The 24301-nt window shown below is 42.1% G+C and overlaps 1 protein-coding gene across 1 annotated transcript in view; it reads right to left on the minus strand.

The window, feature by feature from the left end:
* kcnt1a (potassium sodium-activated channel subfamily T member 1a) overlaps positions 1-24301 on the minus strand; it is a 50674-nt gene that overhangs the window by 17513 nt on the left and 8860 nt on the right. Inside the window, exons 3-15 of the mRNA XM_063010976.1 lie at positions 16396-16475; positions 15063-15165; positions 14790-14838; positions 12986-13045; positions 11625-11699; positions 10568-10651; positions 9417-9511; positions 6723-6906; positions 6449-6613; positions 2948-3084; positions 2292-2355; positions 386-494; positions 164-272 (exon numbers count right to left, since the gene is read on the minus strand). Coding sequence (XP_062867046.1) covers positions 164-272; positions 386-494; positions 2292-2355; positions 2948-3084; positions 6449-6613; positions 6723-6906; positions 9417-9511; positions 10568-10651; positions 11625-11699; positions 12986-13045; positions 14790-14838; positions 15063-15165; positions 16396-16475 — 1314 coding nt within the window. The remainder of the gene's footprint in view (positions 1-163; positions 273-385; positions 495-2291; positions 2356-2947; positions 3085-6448; positions 6614-6722; positions 6907-9416; positions 9512-10567; positions 10652-11624; positions 11700-12985; positions 13046-14789; positions 14839-15062; positions 15166-16395; positions 16476-24301) is intronic.

The raw sequence follows: 24301 nt of genomic DNA on the forward strand, positions 1-24301 counted from the left end.
GGAGTTAAAGGATCTGCTGCTAACATCTTGGTGCCAGATACTACAGCACACCTTCAGGGGTCTAGTGGAGTCCATGCCTCAATGGGTCGGGGCTGTTTTGGAAGTGAAAGAGGGGCCAACACAATATGAGATAATAAAGATTAGAAAAAATACAGTTACTTACTGTCCACGTGATGTATGGACGAGCAGAGTGACAAGAGTGGACGTGGCAGGACACAGACAGTTTAAAGCTAATAATGCGTATTTGAACTCCTCCTCACACACCACATGATCTACAAAAAAACACAACCCACCACTTGTATTTCACATACAACTGATCAATTATCAGGACAGTCCTAAATATAGCAAAGGGAAACTATGAAATCAGGTTTAGTGCAACTCTCACCTGCAAATTTGACATGAAACTTGTTTTCAGGTTTGAGGATCTGGACATAGAGGGGACAATTGGGGGCAAAATCCTTTACCGCCCAAGCTCTCAGTATGGTTTGATGATCCTGAAAAAGTCAATTCATAATATGAATAAGTAAATGCAGAAACAGAAAAAGCCATGGACATTAGTATGAAGATGTAGTATAGTGGCATTTAGTCAAAAAAAAGTGTCAGACACTAATCTCCATTGATTGGGGCTCAAACCAGAGATGCTAAGTGTCAAAACTAGGGATGTCCCGATCACGTTTTTTGTTCCCGGTCCCGATCCAGATTATTAATTTTGATCCCGATCCGATACCGAGTCTCAAACCGATACTTGTATTTTCTAGATATTGTCTAGATAAGAACTAGATAATACTGTTCACACAGTGCACACTTCAAGTACATTACAGTTATTCAAATTAATTCAATGTATATGTTTAACAACTGAATAGCTCTGCAGTGCTGTAGGGAAAAAAATGCCTGCATCCAAGCTATTGCTTAATGTTCTTTTATTTTTACAAAATAAAAGTAAACAAACTTAGTGCAGCATTGTAGTAGTAAAACTAGAACACTCAAAATGAAGTGAAGGTTCTTTCTGAGGAAAATCAGCATCTCTGCCGTGTTAGCGGACAGCCGGTTCCTCTTCTCATCACATAATAATAAACTCGCTGTATTCGACTGTTAAATGATATTTGGTTTGTTTCTTATGAGCCACCGTACTTGTATGCGTGTTGTAACTGTAACAAACTTTTCTGTGGTTGTATTGTGACAATGGTTTGATGGACGTTTCTACGCGGTGAGTGTGTTTTGACCCTTTGGGGCTTCCATAGTGCTTTGGAATAGCGTGCTTGACTAACGCGATGACTTTAGCTGTCCGCTATTCGGTACCGTAATAGAAGAAGTTAATAAAGTGTTCTGCTCATCAACCTAACAGAGGACCAGAATACTGACCCAAAGCATTTAGCACTGCCATGCAATATCCTTTGATCTAGGTTTATTTGGTCATACACATCCTGGCTATGTCAGAACCACATTGGAAGACAAGAACAAGACAATGGTAGGCTTTAAATCGTAGAATAATCAGAATAGTCTCCATGCTTAAACCCCATCCTGTTAATTTTGAAGGAATTGGAAAGAAGAGTGAAATGAAAGCAATTGCATCCTTGATTTCTACTATAGAAAGAATGCCTGGAGGACACCAATTTATGACACCAATCTATTGTAGGGCCTTGGGCAACCCCACCCGCCAGACACAGCTAATCATGTGTGTATGGAGAAGCCAGACCAGCCAACAGAACAGCTGGGGATTCAGACCCTGGATTCCAGCGGTGGGCTGGCAAGTTTTACCACGGCGCCCCCCAAGCCCTTTAACAAAACAATTTCATTATTCATTCATCTTTAATTGTGTATTTATTTTATGTTTTAATTCCCATTAAGACACTGATCTGTGTAAACACCGATCAAAACGTAAAATGAGAGGTCACTCCGGTGGCGTAGCGGTAAAATATGCTAGCACACCAGAGCTGGGATTTCGAATACATCGTATCGAGTCTTAGATCTGCCATGCTGGGCTGGGAGCCCACAGTACAGTACAGAGGAAGCATATGCAATCAGGGTAATTGGTTATGACTTGTTTAGGGGAGAAAATTGGGGGGGGGGGGGGGAAATTGGATAAAATGGCGGTGTTCCAAACCTTTTTACCAGTAATGTATTTAAAGAGTCAAGTTGTACACATATCTTGTCAGTACCATATTCTTTAAATTTAATACTAATAAAATCCCACAAAATCACATTAGCCAAGCCCCCCAAACACCCCCCCAACCCAAACAAAGAGCTGTGATGATGATTAAGAAAAGAGAATGATCACTAGCAGTTCTTACAGCAGCCATTCGATCTGGTTCGTTTCTGCTGCTCAGAATGAAGCAGGCCTCCGCATCGTCCATCCTAAAGCACAGAGATCGCCATTAGGAAAGAGTTGCTAGAGCCATAAACAAAGAAAAGGGCACAGACAGCCGCCCTGCCAGTTAAAATGACACATCGAGATAGAGGTCACTGCCACACAATCCAGCTCAGTGAGTCAGAATGAGGTTTTGCTGAACAGGTGCACGCACACACACACACATTATTATATAAAGAGGCATAGGATGCTAAAAATTCCTCACTGTTATTAACATTTCATAGTCCTGAAAACATGATACCATAGCAACAGACGAGAAAGAGCAAAATGATATAGAAATCATAGGAAATAACTGAGAGAACAGGGATGGAATGGATAATAATTAAACAAAGGAACATGGATTGAAGAAATGGGTATATTAAAAAGGAAGAGAGCAGAAAGGAGGAAAGGGGGGTGGTGGAATCAAAAGGCGAGTGAATGAGGAAAAAATAGGAATGACAAAATAAATAACAAGAAAACAAAAGAAAAGAAAAAGAAAACAATGGAGATGCAATTAAACAGAATGCATGAAATGGCAACAAAATAAATGGAATTAAGGGGGGAATAAGAGAGGAAAACAAGAAAAGAACTGCCACTCACTTGGCTCGAAGGAGGTCCTGGTTTTTGAGGGCAGACCCTTGCAGGTAGATGACCCTCTGAGACCAAAGTGGAATTTGTAGGACTCTTCTAACCTGGCTGTCTGCCTCACATGGACAGAGGATGACCACATAATAATCCTACACACACACACATACACAAACACAATTCCTAATTTAAAGCCTGCAAATAATGTAAAACTGTTTCTAATGTAAACATTATAGAAATACACCCATCAGCCATAACATTAAAACCACCTCCCTCCTCGTTTCTACACACATTGTCCATATTATCAGCTCCACTTACCATACAGAAGCACTTTGTAGTTCTACAATTACTGACTGTAGTCCATCTGTTTCTCTGCATTCTTCAATGGTCAGGACTCTCTACAGAGCAGGTATTATTTAGGTGGTGGATCATTCTCAGCACTGCAGTGACACCGACATGGTGGTGGTGTGTTAGTGTGTGTTGTGCTGGTATAAGTGGATCAGACACAGCAGCACTGATGGGAGTTTTTAAACTCATCACTGTCACTGCTGGATTGAGAATAGTCCACCTACCAAAAATATATCCAGCTAACAGAGCACCGTGGGCAGCGTCCTGTGACCACTGATGAATGACCAGTTCAAACAGCAGCAATAGATGAGCGATCGTCTCTGACTTTACATCTACAAGGTGGAGTGTCTAATAGAGTGGACAGTGAGTGGTCCCGGTATTTAAAAACTCCAGCAGCGCTGCTGTGTCTGGATCCACTCATACCAGCACAACACACACTAACACACCACCACCATGTCAGTGTCACTGCAGTGCTGAGAATAATCCACCACCTAAATAATACCTGCTCTGTAGTGGTCCTGACAATTGAAGAACAGGATGAAAGCAGGTTATAAAGGTATGTAGAGAAACAGATGGACTACAGTCAGTAATTGTAGAACTACAAAGTGCTTCTATATGGTAAGTGGAGCTGATAAAATGGACAGTGTGTAGAAACTAGGAGGTGGTTTTAATGTTATGGCTGATCAGTGTATATAGAAACAGTTCAATGTATTTTGACTTGAATTAAACTATGTGGTTAAAACTCATGCTGGCGCCATTCATTTGATATTCGCTGCCGAGTTTCCTTTCCTCCCAATGTGGTGGTGTAAACTGAAGGAGTCACATGACACCCAAAGCTCTATACCCACATGGGCTCAGAAAGACTTTAGAAGACCCTTGTTAATAAACACAAGTGTAATATATAAAAGAGACCCTAGAAGTTTAGGCAGCTGAACTGTTATAAAAAGCAAAAATTCCACTTTTAACAACTACAAAAATTGGTGTCCTCAGTTCCCATAAGAGGGCGGCATGGTGGCTCGGTGGGTAGCACTGTCGCCTCACAGCAAGAAGGTCCTGGGTTCGATCCCCAGGCGGGGCGATCCGGGTCCTTTCTGCGCGGAGTTTGCATGTTCTCCCTGTGTCTGCGTGGGTTTTTTCCAGGAGCTCCGGTTTCCTCCCACAGTCCAAAAACATGTACAGGTTAACTGGAGACACTGAATTGCCCTATAGGTGAATGGGTGTGTGTGTGTGTATGTATGTGTGTCGCCCCGTCCAGGGTGTTACTGTGTGCCTTGCGCCCATTGAAAAGCTGGGATAGGCTCCAGCACCCCCCACGACCCTAACTGGATAAGATTACAGAATGATGTTAAAGGACAGCTGACCAAACTAACCCACATTTGCTGGAATGCCTTGAAGCCACCAAGTTTAAGAAGCATATATATATACAGTGTATCACAAAAGTGAGTACACCCCTCACATTTCTGCAAATATTTTATTATATCTTTTCATGGGACAACACTATAGACATGAAACTTGGATATAACTTAGAGTAGTCAGTGTACAACTTGTATAGCAGTGTAGATTTACTGTCTTCTGAAAATAACTCAACACACAGCCATTAATGTCTAAATGGCTGGCAACATAAGTGAGTACACCCCACAGTGAACATGTCCAAATTGTGCCCAAAGTGTCAATATTTTGTGTGACCACCATTATTATCCAGCACTGCCTTAACCCTCCTGGGCATGGAATTCACCAGAGCTGCACAGGTTGCTACTGGAATCCTCTTCCACTCCTCCATGATGACATCACGGAGCTGGTGGATGTTAGACACCTTGAACTCCTCCACCTTCCACTTGAGGATGCACCACAGGTGCTCAATTGGGTTTAGTCCATCACCTTTACCTTCAGCTTCCTCAGCAAGGCAGTTGTCATCTTGGAGGTTGTGTTTGGGGTCGTTATCCTGTTGGAAAACTGCCATGAGGCCCAGTTTTCGAAGGGAGGGGATCATGCTCTGTTTCAGAATGTCACAGTACATGTTGGAATTCATGTTTCCCTCAATGAACTGCAGCTCCCCAGTGCCAGCAACACTCATGCAGCCCAAGACCATGATGCTACCACCACCATGCTTGACTGTAGGCAAGATACAGTTGTCTTGGTACTTCTCACCAGGGCGCCGCCACACATGCTGGACACCATCTGAGCCAAACAAGTTTATCTTGGTCTCGTCAGACCACAGGGCATTCCAGTAATCCATGTTCTTGGACTGCTTGTCTTCAGAAAACTGTTTGCGGGCTTTCTTGTGCGTCAGCTTCCTTCTGGGATGACGACCATGCAGACCGAGTTGATGCAGTGTGCGGCGTATGGTCTGAGCACTGACAGGCTGACCTCCCACGTCTTCAACCTCTGCAGCAATGCTGGCAGCACTCGTGTCTATTTTTTAAAGCCAACCTCTGGATATGACGCCGAACACGTGGACTCAACTTCTTTGGTCGACCCTGGCGAAGCCTGTTCCGAGTGGAACCTGTCCTGGAAAACCGCTGTATGACCTTGGCCACCATGCTGTAGCTCAGTTTCAGGGTGTTAGCAATCTTCTTATAGCCCAGGCCATCTTTGTGGAGAGCAACAATTCTATTTCTCACATCCTCGGAGAGTTCTTTGCCATGAGGTGCCATGTTGAATATCCAGTGGCCAGTATGAGAGAATTGTACCCAAAACACCAAATTTAACAGCCCTGCTCCCCATTTACACCTGGGACCTTGACACATGACACCAGGGAGGGACAACGACACATTTGGGCACAATTTGGACATGTTCACTGTGGGGTGTACTCACTTATGTTGCCAGCTATTTAGACATTAATGGCTGTGTGTTGAGTTATTTTCAGAAGACAGTAAATCTACAGTGCTATACAAGTTGTACACTGACTACTCTAAGTTATATCCAAGTTTCATGTCTATAGTGTTGTCCCATGAAAAGATATAATGAAATATTTGCAGAAATGTGAGGGGTGTACTCACTTTTGTGATACACTGTATATATATAAAAAATCAAGCTGATTAGTTCAAAATACATTCAAAATTATTGATGCCTGTTTATAGTATTGTGTTTGTATTCACAAAATAAACCATGTATTTTATGACTGAAGCCTGAATCATGCTGACCATATCAAAAGCCGCTCTTTCAGACCTGTGTGTGTGGGTGAGCGTAGAATTCATTTAGAAAATCCATCAGCAGGTCCATTTTAAGTGAACTGACACAAAGCACAGCGTGCTTTTCTGTCTGGGCACGATGTCTACTGTAGTTCCCTCCAGACTTTTGCCTTTCCATCCACAGATAGATCAGTTCCTCAAACTACAGAGACAGAAATAGAATGCTTGTGAAATACTGTGAAATATCAGAACTATAACACACAGGGTAAATAAGTGGTGTGCTGTGATTATGTGAATATATATTCCCCCACCTGTAGAGGCAGCACAACCAGTGCAACGCAAATCATGACCACCACGAGCAGCTGTGAGGGCCAAATTTGAGGTGTCACGTCACCAAAACCCACGGTGGAAAACGTGACAATGCAAAAATACAGAGAATTAAAGAGAGACAGGCGGTTCTTCCCGGCTCGCTCCAAGTGCTGGATGCCGCAGGTGCTGAAAAGGGCAAACACACACACACTTAAGCAATAGAACACGAGAGGGAGTGTGTTATCGCGAATAACATCACAGCCGTGATGTTATTCGCGATAACACACGACCTCGAGTGTTCTATTGCTTTTATACAACAGTTTTTACAAAATAAAGAAAGAAAATAAATCAAAGAAGCCCTGAATTTCATAATAAATATGCTTTAATATTGACAATACCTTCCGCCAAAAAGTAGTTCCACAACGAATATAAAGTTTAACACTACAAAGCAGACATCCCAAATTGCAAAAACTCATTTCAGGGAGGTAAGAACAACAAGAAGAAAAAGTCAAGAACCTCCGAAGGGAAAAAAAGAAATAAAAAACCTCTCTCACACACACCAAAGGATATGGGTGATAACAGAACTTCTAGGAGCTGCTAACTGGGCCATTAAGCTAACTGTTTGCGTTACAAACACATTAATGTTCCCTACATAGTGCACTAGCTTGTGTATCAGATCACGGATATATGTTCCCTACATAGTGCACTAGATAGTGAATTAGACAATTGGTTATGTTCCCGACACGCTAGATTGTATATCAGATAACGGATTTAAAACGCGATCGGGAATAAGGTCTGTGTCGCCTGCATGCGCGTTTGTGTGCATAAAGCTTGTCGTTACTGGCAACGCGTCAGCGGAGTAATACAGTTGTGGTGTGAAAAGAACGCTTCTCAACCAATCAGATTGTAAGGTCGGAACTAACTGTTGTATAAATAATAATAATATGTTAAAATATTGAAAATAAATTGTTACAGTCACACAATAAACTGTAGTACCTGTATAATCCATAAATCCACTTTTAATAGCCTAATTGATAATTTCAACATACCAATTGGCAAAGCAGTTCAATGACGAATTGAATTCAATGTTACTAAATCTGTGTCTAAGTAATTTAGACTCTAAGTGTTAAACCATGTCAGATGCATGGAAGCTTTTTCAAAGCTATGTAAAAGGTATTTGACTATGAGCATGAATAAGTCATTCAAAAACCATGGGCATTAATACAGAGGTGCCCCCCACCCTTTGCTGTGATGGAAATGCATTTCACATGATATTGTACTGATGTAGGCGGTGAATGATTGAGCACAAGAGACATTCTGAGTCACAAGCTTACCCAAGCTGTGATCTTTTAAGATTTTCTGGCCACTTGAATCATACTCTTCAGTAAATGTACGATCAATATAGACATAATACTCTTCCTAGCAGATATTCAACTCATCTCAGATTATCTTCCGTTGCTTTAAACGTCTTTATTATTGCTTATTTAGTAAAAATATGCATTTTTAACTATTTAGCCATTTCTTGTAGTGTTTTCCTAATTTGTGCAGCTCAACAACCATTCGTCCACCACAATAGCTGTATTTTCAGTTTTTTGTTCTCATGGTACACAGTTAGTGAAAAAATTAGATCTGTATGACACCTCATATTCAAACCAGTGGTGCTCCCAGAAATGTTTCATAGGGGCTTTTCAGATAGCCAGATGGGGCAAATGGGGAAAATCTTGGGTGGCACACCAAAACGAAAAGCCAGAACTACATATCAGGAAGTCTATTATTGTAGTGTACAGACTAGTTGATAACTAATTATCTGATGTGTATAGACTAATACGGTACAATTAACATTTTACTGTACAACAACAACCCTGCACTGTGATACAGCGATGGCGGTTGGCTGCCTGCGTTTTTTTTTTACATAAACTATTGTAAAAATATACATTACTGACTGAAATGGACAGCACCTAATGGAATATCTTAGAAAGAAGCATAATAGGCGGTAAAAACACACGCTGGAACCAGAGCTGGGATCTCGAATACATCGTATCGAATCTCAGCTCTGCCTGCCGGCTAAGGCCGAGCGGCCACATGAACAACGATTGGCCTGTTGTTCAGATATGGGCGGGACTAAGCCGGATGGGGTCTCTCTCCCATGACTGGTGCTGATTGATGGCGCCTGCACAGAGATGAGAAAAGAGTGCTCTCAGGGTGTGTCTCTCCGTACACAACGCTGAGCTGCACGGCACTCGTCAAAGTGCAGGTGATAAAATGCATACGGCGTGCTGCCCACGTGTCGGAGGGGGCGTGGGTTAGCTTCGTTCTCCTCAATCAGAGCGGGGCTCGGCATTGGTGGAGAGGAAGCATGACGCAATAGGGCAATATGACGTGCTAAAAGGGACAAAAAGGAGGAGAAAATGCATTAAAAAACCATGGCTTATAATTTAATTGGGCCTAAATGTTTAACTGTAAAATCTGTATAAATGGAAGTGTACTGTGGTTAATTTCTAGCTGTGCCACAATTGGCCCTTAGATTTAACATATATTTATGTTGATTTATGTTTTTTTTTTCAAAATATTGTACTTTTAATAAATGGGAGCTTTTTGCATTATTAATATTGTGAATAAAAGATCAATGATATGCAATAACAAACGTTTTACAGCCCGTTTTGTTCTCGTTTTGTTGTGTAGAAATAGATACTGACCCTGTAAAGACAAGGCATAGCAGAGTGCAGATGAGAATCAGAACCTGGTTGAACATGGCTGAGTGTGTCCTCTGGATGGCTCGATGCAGGTCATTCTAGAACACACACACGTTATTGAGGTATTTTCCACTGTAAGAGCAAATAGTTCTTAGTAACTATACTAACAGCATTTCCATCAGAAGTCAACTGGATATTGAAGTGTCCAGCATCAAAATTATTTTGTTCACATCCAACTTTTTGAGTGTGTTGTGGTCATGGCTCATTGCTGGCTACTTCAGAACTCTTCAGCTATTTGTCCTAATCCATTTCTCTGTGCTTACTGAAGTAAGCTTTGGGTCACTGTCCTGCTAAAGACCCTTGACAGAAACCCAGCCCTCTAGCACTGGGCCCTATACTGCAATCCAAAATTATTTAAGAGTTTTCAGATTTCACGATGCCATGTGCATAGTCAGGGCATCCAGTGCTTGAAGAACCAAAGCAACCCCAAAACATAAGTGAACTTTTACTATGTTTAACCACAGGAGCCATGTTGTTCCTTCATTTCGTTTTCTGTAAACGGTACAACGATGTGCTTTAACAAAACGCTCAATTTTGGTCTTATCTCCTTAGAATGTTCTCCTAGAAGGATTAGGGCTTGCTTCGGTACCTTCTAGCAAACTTCCTCTTGGGTCTCTTACCTTAGTAGTTAGTGCCCAATTTTATTCAGATGACGGTGCAAGCTGACACTGTTGTACCCTGTATATGCAGGTCAGCTTGAATCAAGTTGAAGGCTGAATGAGGTTCTGTATTTGCATTTGAATAATCCTTTGATGTAACCTTCCAATGTTTCTGTTCATGTCCAGAGAGGTCAGCTACAATGCCTAAGCTGTAAACTTTTAATGAAGTTGCGCAGAGTGGACAAAGGAAAACGGAGATGGACTTGTAGCCTTGAGATTGTCCATGCTTTTGCACAATATTACAGTATGTAATATCAGTACATCCTGACACAAAAATGACTTTCCTTGATTTAGACTGGTCTTAAGTGTGACTTTTATATTACCAGTCATTATATTCTACACCTTTAGTGCATTTATGACTGATGCAAACAATGTCCATGTTAATACAGCCTTAAAAACATAAGCATGAATCAACACACACTGACACACACTTACAATCATGTTCTCTAAAGCATGCTTGGCGAGCCAACAGTTAAGGAAGACAGGGATGAAGAGGTTCCTTAGAGTCGGCCAGAAGATCTGCAACCAGAGCAGAAAAACCTTTATTAAGACTTGCAGAGGTCAAAAATGAAATAGCATGAATTACACTATATGGCCCAAAGTATGCGGACAACTTTCCTAACTTATGAGTTAAGGCAGGGGTGCCCAATACGTCGATCACGATCTACCAGTCGATCGCACAGTGCACGCTGGTAGATCGCGCCTCATTCAAACAGGTCAAAGGGATTGACATGAAGTGTGGCCACTGTTTCTTTAATTTGAGGTTTGTAGCTACCATAGCCACGCCTGAGCCAGCCTAAAGCACGGCGAATCTAGAAAGTTTTCATTCATCAGTAGCCAGTTTGCGCCATTTTTGCATTTTTCCTTTTGTAACCTACACTGTTTGTGAAGATGAGTGCGCAACCAAGAACAAAGAAACAAAAAGCGGTTCGATTCAGGCAGGAACACTGCAAAGAGGACTGTTACGTTCATATGTGGAGAAGTTGACAGACAGGGAAATTTTAACCCGACAATCTGACATTCATATGAAGTCAAGGGCGTCTGCTGGACAATTTTGGAACTTGCTGGCTGAGGAAAAATATCCAAACATTAGAAAATGTGCCACATATTTGAGTGCCAGCATTTTTTAATAAACCTACTTGTGTGAATCAGCCTTTTCCAACATAAAAATAATTAAGTCTAAATATCGATCCACCCTTACCGATGAACACTTGGAAGCTGCTTGAGACTTAGTATCAGCAGCTACTCTCCAGACTACATGAACCTGACTGACACCATTCAGTGTAAATCATCAGAATAAGGTTAGCGTGATTTTTCAGTCGTTTGTCCTGTAATGCTGAATATCAATATATCAATAACTGAAGCACCTTTTTGGACAATGATGAGGCCAATCTTTTAAAAAAGTCTGTCTAACGGTCAGTTGTCCACATACTTTGGATCATATTAGATTTCTATTCAAGGTTGGAGAGTGCTGACTGTAAAATATATTTACCGTGATGATGAAGGGGACAGTGTTTAACATTTCCAGCAGGAATGCAACCTGGAATATTTGCTCCCAGATGTTACCCTATGTAAAAGATAAATAATAGGATCAAATGTTATGGACATCACAGCTTTACTAAAAGGGGATGGATGTATAATAATACAGATTGCAATAACAATATAAATTGTATTTTATAATATTCCATCTCAGATTTTAGTACGTTGGTAAATCAACAAAGTTCTAATATGGCAAGTCTGATGGAACAGGGATCTACTGAGCAGCAGGTATATCTAGGTGTAAGTCCAGCTCTTACACCGATCAGGCATAACATTAAAACCACCTCCTTGTTTCTACACTCACTGTCCATTTTATCAGCTCCACTTACCATATAGGAGCACTTTGTAGTTCTACAATTACTGACTGTAGTCCATCTGTTTCTCTGCATGCTTTGTTAGCCCGCTTTCATGCTGTTCTTCAATGGTCAGGACTCTCCCAGGACCACCACAGAGCAGGTATTATTTAGGTGGTGGATCATTCTCAGCACTGCACTGATACTGACAGGGTGGTGGTGTGTTAGTGTGTGTTGTGCTGGTATGAGTGGATAAGACACAGCAGTGCTGCTGGAGTTTTTAAACACCTCACTGTCACTGCTGGACTGAGAATAGTCCATCAACCAAAAATATATCCAGCCAACAGCACCCCGTTGGCAGCGTCCTGTGACCTCTCATGAAGGTTTAGAAGATGACCAACTCAAACAGCAGCAATAGATGAGAGATCGTCTCTGACTTTACATCTACAAGGTGGACCAACTAGGTAGGAGTGTCTAACAGAGTGGACAGTGAGTGGACACGGTATTAGACACAGCGCTGCATACCAGCACAACACACACTAACACTCCACCACCATGTCAGTGTCACTGCAGTGCTGAGAATGATCCACCAACTAAATAATACCTGCTCTGTAGTGGTCCCGAGAGAGTCCTGACCATTGAAGAGCAGCATGAAAGCGGGCTAACAAAGCATGCAGAAAAACAGATGGACTACAGTCAGTAATTGTAGAACTACAGAGTGCTTCTACATGGTAAGTGGAGCTGATAAAATGGACAGTGCGTGTAGAAACAAAGAGGTGGTTTTAATGTTATGCCTGTTCGGTGTAGATGTCCTGCAAAGTTAGCCAGGCTGTCAAACGATCACCCACTTGTCAGTTTGGGCATGGGATGGCCTGACCGGAGTCTGGGCAGGTAAGGTTATGTACCAAGTGGCACCTTTCCTCTAGATATGCGCTACCTCACTAGGTGTACTACACCAACATGTGGCTACTCCAAAAACACTGTTATGCACAACTGTACACACAAACACATACAGTCCTACCTTGTAGGTGAGGTACATGAGAAGCATGGCCTCCAGAAAACTGATGGATGCTACTATCACCTAAAAAGTAACAAAAATGGAAAATCCCACCCATTACATACAGTACATGTACAGAGGGAAAACATAGAATCCCACACATTACATAAAATAAACACCAATATTATCACTGTTGTAATCACATACAAGCAGTAATCAACCTACCACCTCATCTAAATGAATGTAATAATATCAGTAACCTAAAAAAAAACAGCTCAAAGCTCATTTTTTATCACTGACAATCTTATGTGTGACATGCATATTATATATAGGTTCTTTTATTCTTTATTTTGTTGTTTGTATGTTTCGTAGTTATGTAATTTAAGCACTCTCACTATTGACTCCAAACTCAACCATGGCCAAGACCAAAGAGCTGTCGAAGGACACCAGGAAGAAAATTGTAGACCTGCACCAGGCTGGGAAGAGTGAATCTACAATAGGCAAGCAGGTTGGTGTGAATAAATCAACTGTGGGAGCATTTGTAAGAAAATGGAAGACATACAAGACCATTGATAATCTCCCATGGGGTCAAGATCTCATCCCGTGGGGTTAAAATGACCATGAGAACGGTGAGCAAAAATCCCAGAACTACACGGAGGGACCTGATGGATGACCTGCAGAGAGCTGGGACCAAAGTAACAAAGGCTACCATCAGTAACACACTACGCCGAGAGGGACTCAAATCCTGCAGTGCCAGGCGTGTCCCCCTGCTTAAGCCAGTACATGTCCAGGCCCGTCTGAAGTTTGCCAGAGAGCATATGGATGATCCAGAAGAGGATTGGGAGAATATCATGTGGTCAGATGAAACCAAAATGGAACTTTTTGGTAAAAACTCAACTCGTCGTGTTTGGAGGAAGAAGAAGAACCCAAGAACACCATACCTACTGTGAAGCATGGGGGTGGAAACATCATGCTTTGGGGCTGTTTTTCTGCAAAGGGGACAGGACGACTGATCCGTGTTAAGGGAAGAATGAACGGGGCCATGTATCGTGAGATTTTAAGCCAAAACCTCCTTCCATCAGTGAGAGCATTGAAGATGGAACGTGGCTGGGTCTTCCAGCATGACAATGATCCCAAACACATCGCTCGGGCAACGAAGGAGTGGCTCCGTAAAAAGCATTTCAAGGTCCTGGAGTGGCCTAGCCAGTCTCCAGACCTCAACCCCATAGAAAATTTGTGGAGTCCGTGTTGCCCAGCGACAGCCCCAAAACATCACTGCTCTAGAGGAGATCTGCATGGAGGAATGGGCCAAAATACCAGCTACAGCGTGTGCAAACCTGGTGAAGACTTACAGGAAACGTTTGACCTCTGTCATTGCCAACAAAGGTTATGTTACAAAGTATTGAGTTGAACTTTTGTTATTGACCAAATACTTATTTTCCACCATAATTTACAAATAAATTCTTTAAAAATCCTACAATGTGATTTCCTGGATTTTTTTTCTCATTTTGTCTCTCATAGTTGAAGTGTACCTATGATGAAAATTACAGACCTCTCTCATCTTTCTAAGTAGGAGAACTTGCACAATCAGTGGCTGACTAAATACTTTTTGGCCCCACTGTATATGTATATATTTTGTTTCTTTTTTTATATATATATTTTTTTTCTTGAGGGAAAGTTGTTTATATAAGCCCATTCGGCTTTTTTACTTTCCCTGCACATTCTTTTTTTTTGTTCTTTTTTTTTTTGTATCATTATGTTTTCTTTCCTTTTGTGTTCATATGTGCAAATAAATAAATAAAAATAAATTAAATCTTCTCGAGCTCACCTGAATGGCCCACACAGGAGTTTTCCTATCCACCCAAAAGATCATTTTCCTAAACAAAAACAGGAGCAAGAAAAATACCTTGTAGAGAACGGCAAGGACCTAATAAAGCGATGGAGAAACGTCCTCTTACCAGTTGATCTCGTCAGTTTGAGTGCTGTTGCATTTCATACTGGAAAATCAAAGACAGACAGACAGGTAGGTAATTAGAAAAGGCACCGGCAGACAGTGACTGAGATTTGTTTTTAAAGGTGTACCACATGCACGTGTTCTGACCATGTGTTGCAAAGATGAGCTGGGTTTTCGGTCATCACTCGTATGATGTAGAGCACGCAGGTCAGGACCTTCAGACAAAAGTTGAAAATTCGGATGCGCAGACCTGCGTGAAAAGTCAGGAAAGCACCTAGTTCAGTACCTTTATACAAGTAATAACAGTTATTACCCAGCGTTTTATCCAAAGCGACTTACAGTTATGACCGAATACAATTTAAGCAATTGAGGGTAGAGGACATTGCTCAGGGGCCCAGTAGTGGCAGCTTGGGGGTGGTGAGGCTTGAACCAGCAACCTTCTAATTGCTAGTCCAGTACCACCGAGCTACCACTGTATTATTCTCTTTAAACCTTATTAGACCAACCTAATTTTATTTTGTAAATATAAACAAAATTTGACTTTATGCCTGCAAATATAACATAACATTATGACCACCCTCCTAATATTGTGTTGGTCCCCCTTTTGCTGCCAAAACAACCCTGCAACTGTGATGCTCTGTGTATTCTGACACCTTTCTATCAGAACCAGCGTTAACTTCTTCAGCAATCTGAGCTACAGTAGCTCGTCTGTTGGATCGGACCACACGGGCCAGCCTTCGCTCCCTATGTGCATCAATGAGCCTTGGCCGCCCATGACCCTGTCGCCGGTTTACCACTGATCCTTCCTTGGACCACTTTTGATAGATAGTGACCACTGCAGACCAGGAACCCCACAATAGCTGCAGTTTTGGAGATGCTCCGACCCAGTCGTCTAGCCATCACAATTTGGCCCTTGTCAAACTCGCCCTATTTACAGTGCTAAAAAAGTAATGCCATGAACCGACTGTTTAAGTTCCTTCCACAGCATCTTAATAGGGTCCGAGCTTTGTTGTTTCTTGTAATCTAATTTAATTCAATGTGCTCGTAATCGTTGTCTTGTTGCATCCCAAATGCACTCGAACATGGATTGATGACTTAGAAATCTCCGCTAGGAGTTTCTAGAGTTCCATTAAGTCAATTTTGTAGATGCAGCACAGCACACCACTATCACACCATCATGTTTGCATCTGTCCTATGGATTTTGGTTGAATCATAAACACATTAGCATTACTTAAAGTCATCAAAGCTTGCAGTTCGTTAGATCGTCTGGGTTTGTCTGGGCTGTTTTGTGACTTACTGGATGACATGTCAAATTGTATAAAACATGCAATTAAAAGAGCAATCAGAAGATGAATAATTACTTTCTCAAGTTACTGAATAATTTAATAAAGCATTGCTATATTACCCAGACCTAATATCTATACAGGAAGTACTGTATGTAACATGATAACAGAATGGAGTGGGTCTTATGTTGACTTACTTGAGCGCTGGTTGTTAATAAAGAAGAGTTTGAGTCTCTCCTTGAAGGTGTTCTCATTCACATAGAATTCCACATGTACCCTACAAAAACAGAATACACATCTTTTAGGATGTTTTCTTTATTTTAAGAATGCAAATATTCCTGATACGCTACAATTTTTTGACATTTTTATGACAGCGTATTAGGGCCACTGTAAAAAAATATTTTTGATAGCTTTGATTTCAAGAATAAAGTCGTATAAGTTTCAATTTCGAGAATGAAGTCGAAATGATTTAGATTAGATTAGATTCAACTTTATTGTCATTACACATGCACAAGTACAAGGCAACGAAATGCAGTTTAGCATCTAACCAGAAGTGCAATAAGCAGCAATTGCAGGATGTACAGTATCTACGATATACATTATTTACAGGATATGGGCAGTGGTATGAACAAGATATAGATAGATATACAGGTAAATATATTATTGATTGTTCTATAAACATGGTATACAGATGGGAGTGCTAAAGACATAATATACAAGTTAAGGTGCTGTGAACATAATAGACAGATGTATACGGTATAGGTGTAGTGCAACCTTTACCAGGAGAGATGTTGGGGAGACAGACGGGAGACAGAGTTCAGTAAGGAGACAGCTCTGGGGGAAAAAGCTGTTCTTTAATCTGCTGGTCTTGGTCCAGAGGCTCCTGAAGCGCCTGCCGGAGGGCAAGAGGGCAAACAGTCTGTGTGCAGGGTGGGAGGAGTCCTCAGTGGGTGGAAGTAGAGTCCCTGTGATGCACTGGGCCGTTTTCACCACTCGCTGCAGTGCCTTGCGGTTCACATACCAGACTGTAATACAGCTGGTCAGGATACTTTCGATCGCACAGCGGTAGAAGTTCACCAGGATGGCCGAGGATAGGTGGTTGTTTTTTAAGTGTCCTCAGGACACACCAGCTCTGACACCAGGCTGGAGGCGTTGGTGGTCCAGGACAGGTCCTCCGATATGTGGGTCCCCAGGAACTTGAAGCTGGAGACACGTTCAACAGCTATCCCGTGGATGTGGACGGGGTCATGCGTTTTTAGAGAATAAAGTCGAAATATTATGGCCAAAGAGAGTGCAGCCGTCGTAGGCTCGTCAGTTCAGCACGCGTCTCGGTACCTGGATCGGCACGCAAGTGCTGAGGGCAGCCTCCAATGCGCGTCACTGTGGTTATCCAATAACCCGCGATTACTTCTGGGTCGTTGTTTGTATTGTATGTTTCCATTTACATGACATGATGACCAAACCAGTCAATGTAACTTTATATAGCGATGCCATGCGGCTTTAGTTTATCGTACGAGTCCGAATCATCTTCAAACCTGACACCAGACAGGTCATCAAGCCCAGATGGTCCTCCAAGACTGTTCTGCTCCAGGGCCCAGGGGATGTTCTGTAACATCCTCCCCAGTGTCCCCTCTAGCATGTGAATGACAACGCTTTAATTAGGCTTTTGTTTTGTTTGTGTCCCTGCTTAAGTCTTTTGTCTTTACATCTGTCATGAGAATTGCTTCTTTGATTATTGGTTTTACCCGTTTCCTGTCTTTAGCGTAATTACATTGTGTTTAAGAACCCAGTGTGTTTTCTGTGTTTTTGTTCTCTCTTTATTGCCTTTCTCTGATTGTCATTTCTAATATTGGCCGATTTAATTTATTATGCATGTAGTGCTTTGTTTTGTGTTTGTGACATTTCAGATTGAGATATATATTTATATTTTATATCATCATTTACACTGATCAGCCATAACATTAAAACCACCTTGTTCCTACACTCACTGTCTATTTTATCAGCTCCACTTACTATATAGAAGCACTTTGTAGCTCTACAATTACTGACTGTAGTCCATCTGTTTCTCTACATATCTTTTTAGCCTGCTTTCACCCTGTTCTTCAATGGTCAGGACCCCCAATGGACCACCACAGAGCAGGTATTATTTAAGTGGTGGATGCTTCTCAGCACTGCAATGACACTGACATGGTGGTGGTGTGTTAGTGTGTGTTGTGCTGGTATGAGTGGATCAGACACAGCAGCACTGCTTGAGTTTTTAAATACCGTGTCCACTCGCTGTCCACTCATCTTGGTCATCTTCTAGACCAGGGGTGTCAAACTCACGGCCCGCGGGCCAGATCCTGCCCGCCGCGTCATTTGATCCGGCCCGCGAGAGCTTAAACGACTTTGTGATGGTTCGAGTCGTTACAGAGACGCGCTTATAATTTAATGCGCTGCTGCGCCTTTAAGAGACAACGTGACATCGTAGTCATGGCAACTAACTTTAACCTTCGCTAAGAAGCCATGTGACTTTTACGGCAAAAGAACGCGGGGTAGCGTAGTCAGTAATGTAAACAATAAATAAATACAAATCATTATATTGCAATATAATACCCAAGCATTGTCTGTAAGTAGTGGCGTTTATATTCTCAGTTGTTAGTAAATGTTTAGTGAGTATATCACAGCGTTTTAGTTACAAATTTACCGTAATTAAATACTGTTGTTACGTTACTATAGCAATTAGTATCTTTACACACAATTTTAACTCGTTATTTTACGTTTGGTTAAATCTCATATTGTACCAGATGTAACACCTGACTACAGCTGTGTGCTTTTACTGTATTAGGTTCTTTATTGTTTTTATTATTTGTATTTTTACTTCATTTTGATGCACACAGCTGGGGAGCAAATAAACCGACTGTATTCTGAAGGAAGCTAGCTGTCTGTCTGTCTGTCTGTCTGTCTGTCTGTCTGGCTGTCTGGCTGGCTGTCTGGCTGGCTGTCTGGCTGGCTGTCTGGCTAGCTGAGAAAGGGGGATAAACTATTAGTGAGGGCAGAATGATTGTCTTAAAAATACACTGTAAAATCCTAAAGAAACTGCATCTTTCAAAATGCATGCTGATTTTGTGACCTGCAAAGTGACACAGCCTGCCAGTAGATGATGTTACACATATTTACACATGATCCTAAAATGTACAAGAAGATAATTAAGAAAATTAAGCATAAGGAGGAAATTTAATGAAAGTGAAAACCAGTTTGTGCTTCAGGAAGAGAAACCGGTGCGTCTCTTGTGTTATGAGGCCGTGTCTGTGGTAAAGTAGGACAATATAAATGCAGAATTCAGCCTCCAAGAAAAACAGCAATGTGACTGCAATCACAGCAGGATACGTTACAATCGGCCCTTTGAGGGCCACCATAATGCTGATGTGGCCCTCGGTGAAAATGAGTTTGACGCCCCTGTTCTAGACCATCAGTGGTCACAGGTTGCTGCCCACGGGGTGCTGTTGGCTGGATATATTTTTGGTTGGTGGACTATTCTCAGTCCAGCTCTGACAGTGAGGTGTTTCAAAACTCCAGCAGCGCTGATGTGTCTTATCCACTCATACCAGCACAACACACACTAACACACCACTACCATGTCAGTGTGACTGCAGTGCTGAGAATGATCCACCTGGGATCCTGGGAGAGTCCTGACCATTGAAGAACAGCATGAAAGGGGAAAAACAAAGCATGTAGAGAAACAGATGGACTACAGTCAGTAACTGTAGAACTACAAAGTGCTTCTATATGGTAGGTGGAGCTGATAAAACGGACAGTTATGGCTGATCAGTGTATAATAAAGTTCTTGCTGTGACAGCAAAATACTTTATTTTAAAATTACAAAAGAGAAAAATGAGATAGAATAGAAGTCACAGTGGATTCAAATTTTTTCTTAAAAGCTCTATTTAATATAACTCACAAACACACAGATATTGTACACAAGTACAATCAGTGGTATCAAAACAAATGGGCTTATTGAATCACAGATCTGGAGAATTCACTGCTCAAGCTTGGAACTCGTGTAACAAAGTAAATGTATGATAACGGAACATGGAACATATCAGCACGGAACATGGAACATGGAATGAAAGAAAACTTATAAAATATGTCAAAGCAGTCTGTCAACTTTCCCATCACATCAAAACATCAAAATGGCATTTAAAATTAATATTAGTGTTGATTATCCAAAAACATACACTTTAAAGACAGAGTACAATTTAATAATAATAATAAGAACAAGAAGAAGCAAGACATAGAATGAGAGGAATCTCATGTGCTGTTTTTAGAACTACCTCTGACCGGCATCACTCCCAAACGAGTCGACCCTCCGAGCGACCACATTAGGATGAACCCAGGATGGTACGGCACTCTTCGCCTCAGTCATGTCTATCTGTTACAATGCTACTGAGCGAACGATACACAACAGAGTGCAGGATTCCCGGACGGCTCACCCACACACCCATTCGCACGTACACACCCATCGGTTCATGTGCTGATATGTGTCCTATCATAATAACCAGTAGTGATTAATCATTGTGCTCATTTGCAAACGTTTAAGGAGTATGTGATGCACGAGAAAGGATGTACATGAAGTATACTAAACTTAGTACATACAGTACATACTATTATGTACATACATGCTTTTTACTGTTTTACTGCCTTATTCTTTTTTACTTCTCTCTCTGTGTCTCCATCTCTCTCGCTTCTTCTGTGGTTCATGAAGGTTGCCACAGCAACATGGCCCATACTCTACAGAAATAAACATCAGTGCTGATGGACTTTATCATGGCACAATGTCTTGCTCAAGCTGTGCCCGTGTGTGGGCGGACAGTGTAAAAATGTACACCTCAAAGCAGTGGTTCTTAATTTTCTTTTCAGCTGTGCTGCAATGTGCCAGAAGCCAGCCTCACATGTCGCTCATATACATCAATGTATAGAATTCATTATATGGCTAACAATTATGGGTAGAAGTGACCATAAGCTTGTCAAACCCTTAGTTTTGTACTATTTGCAACAGTCTTCACTCTTCTGGAAAGACTTGAAAGGCATGGCAGAGCTTTGGGCTATCAACTGAAAGGTTAAGAGTTTAAATCACAGCTCTGCTATGCAGCCACTGTTGGACCCTTGAGCAAAGCCCTTAACCCTCTCTGCTCCAGGGGCGCTGTACGATGGCTGACCCTGCATTCTGACCACAGTTTACGAACAAGCTGGGATATACAGTGTATATATATATATATATATATATATATATATACAGTGTATCACAAAAGTGAGTACACCCCTCACATTTCTGCAGATATTTCAGTATATCTTTTCATGGGACAACACTGACAAAATGACACTTTGACACAATGAAAAGTAGTCTGTGTGCAGCTTATATAACAGTGTAAATTTATTCTTCCCTCAAAATAACTCAATATACAGCCATTAATGTCTAAACCACCGGCAACAAAAGTGAGTACACCCCTTAGTGAAAGTTCCTGAAGTGTCAATATTTTGTGTGGCCACCATTATTTCCCAGAACTGCCTTAACTCTCCTGGGCATGGAGTTTACCCGAGCTTCACAGGTTGCCACTGGAATGCTTTTCCACTCCTCCATGACGACATCACGGAGCTGGCGGATATTCGAGACTTTGCGCTCCTCCACCTTCCGCTTGAGGATGCCCCAAAGATGTTCTATTGGGTTTAGGTCTGGAGACATGCTTGGCCAGTCCATCACCTTTACCCTCAGCCTCTTCAATAAAGCAGTGGTCGTCTTAGAGGTGTGTTTGGGGTCATTATCATGCTGGAACACTGCCCTGCGACCCAGTTTCCGGAGGAAAGGGATCATGCTCTGCTTCAGTATTTCACAGTACATATTGGAGTTCATGCGTCCCTCAATGAAATGTAACTCCCCAACACCTGCTGCACTCATGCAGCCCCAGACCATGGCATTCCCACCACCATGCTTGACTGTAGGCATGACACACTTATCTTTGTACTCCTCACCTGATTGCCGCCACACATGCTTGAGAACATCTGAACCAAACAAATGAATCTTGGTCTCATCAGACCATAGGACATGGTTCCAGTAATCCATGTCCTTTGTTGACATGTCTTCAGCAAACTGTTTGCGGGCTTTCTTGTGTAGAGACTTCAGAAGAGGCTTCCTTCTGGGGTGACAGCCATGCAGACTAATTTGATGTAGTGTGCGGCGTATGGTCTGAGCACTGACAGGCTGACCCCCCACCTTTTCAATCTCTGCAGCAATGCTGACAGCACTCCTGCGCCTATCTTTCAAAGACAGCAGTTGGATGTGACGCTGAGCACGTGCACTCAGCTTCTTTGGACGACCAACGCGAGGTCTGTTCTGAGTGGACCCTGCTCTTTTAAAACGCTGGATGATCTTGGCCACTGTGCTGCAGCTCAGTTTCAGGGTGTTGGCAATCTTCTTGTAGCCTTGGCCATCTTCATGTAGCGCAACAATTCGTCTTTTAAGATCCTCAGAGAGTTCTTTGCCATGAGGTGCCATGTTGGAACTTTCAGTGACCAGTATGAGAGAGTGTGAGAGCTGTACTACTAAGTTGAACACACCTGCTCCCTATGCACACCTGAGACCTAGTAACACTAACAAATCACATGACATTTTGGAGGGAAAATGACAAGCAGTGCTCAGTTTGGACATTTAGGGGTGTAGTCTCTTAGTGGTGTACTGACTTTTGTTGCCGGTGGTTTAGACATTAATGGCTGTATTTTGAGTTATTTTGAGGGAAGAATAAATTTACACTATATTACACAATATAAGCTGCACACAGACTACTTTTCATTGTGTCAAAGTGTCATTTTGTCAGTGTTGTCCCATGAAAAGATATACTTAAATATCTGCAGAAATGTGAGGGGTGTACTCACTTTTGTGATACACTGTATATATATATATATATATATAACCACCTCCTTGTTTCTACACTCACTGTCCACTTTATCAGCTCCACTTCCCATATAAAAGCACTTTGTAGTTCTACAATTACTGACTGTAGTCCATCTGTATCTCTGCATGCTTTGTTAGCCCCCTTTCATGCTGTTCTTCAATGGTTAGGACCCCCACAGGACCACCACAGAGCAGGTATTATTTAGATGGTGGATCATTTTCAGCACTGCAGTCACACTGACATGGTGGTGGTGTGTTAGTGTGTGTTGTGCTGGTATGAGTGGGTAAGACACCTCAGTCACTGCTGGACTGAGATTAGCCCACCAACCAAAAATATCCAGCCAACAGCGCCCCGTGGGCAGCGTCCTGTGACCACTGATGGTCTAGAAGATGACCAGTTCAAACAGCAGCAATAGATGAGCGATCGTCTCTGACTTTACATCTACAAGGTGGACCAACTAGGTGAGAGGGTCTAATAGAGTGGACAGTGAGTGGACACGGAATTTAAAAACTCCAGCAGCGCTGCTGTGTCTGATCCACTCATACCAGCACAACACACCAACACACCACCACCATGTCAGGGTCACTGCAGTGCTGAGAATGATCCATCATCTAAATAATACCTGCTCCGTGGTGGTCCTGACCACTGAAGAACAGCATGAAAGGGGGCTAACGAAGCATGCAGAGAAACTGATGGACTACAGGCAGTAATTGTAGAACTACAAAGTTGATAAAATGGACAGTGAGTGTAGAAACAAGGAGGTGGTTTTAATGTTATGGCTGATCGGTGTATAAAGAAGGCATTCTTCTATTCTTCTTTAAATGGGGTTTACTGGGGTTGAGGTCAGCACAGTGTCTCAGTGGGTAGCACTGTCACTTCACAGCAAGAAGGAGCAGTCTGGGTCTTTTCTGTGTGGAGTTTGTATGTTCTCCCCATGTCTGTGTGGGTTCCCTCCTACAGTCCAATGACATGCAGTCAGGTTAATTGGAGATACTAAAGTCTGTGTGTTCACCCTGTGATGGACAGGCAACCTGTCTGGGGTGTTTCCTACCTCTCGCCTAGTGAATCAAACCCACTGCAACACTTAACAGGATAAAGAGCTGGTAAAACAGACAATGAACAAATGAGTTCAGGCGTTGTGCAGGACACCAAACAATTGACAAATTGGAAGCAT

This window comes from Trichomycterus rosablanca, chromosome 16 (genome assembly GCF_030014385.1).
Source record: "Trichomycterus rosablanca isolate fTriRos1 chromosome 16, fTriRos1.hap1, whole genome shotgun sequence".
Taxonomy (NCBI): domain Eukaryota; kingdom Metazoa; phylum Chordata; class Actinopteri; order Siluriformes; family Trichomycteridae; genus Trichomycterus; species Trichomycterus rosablanca.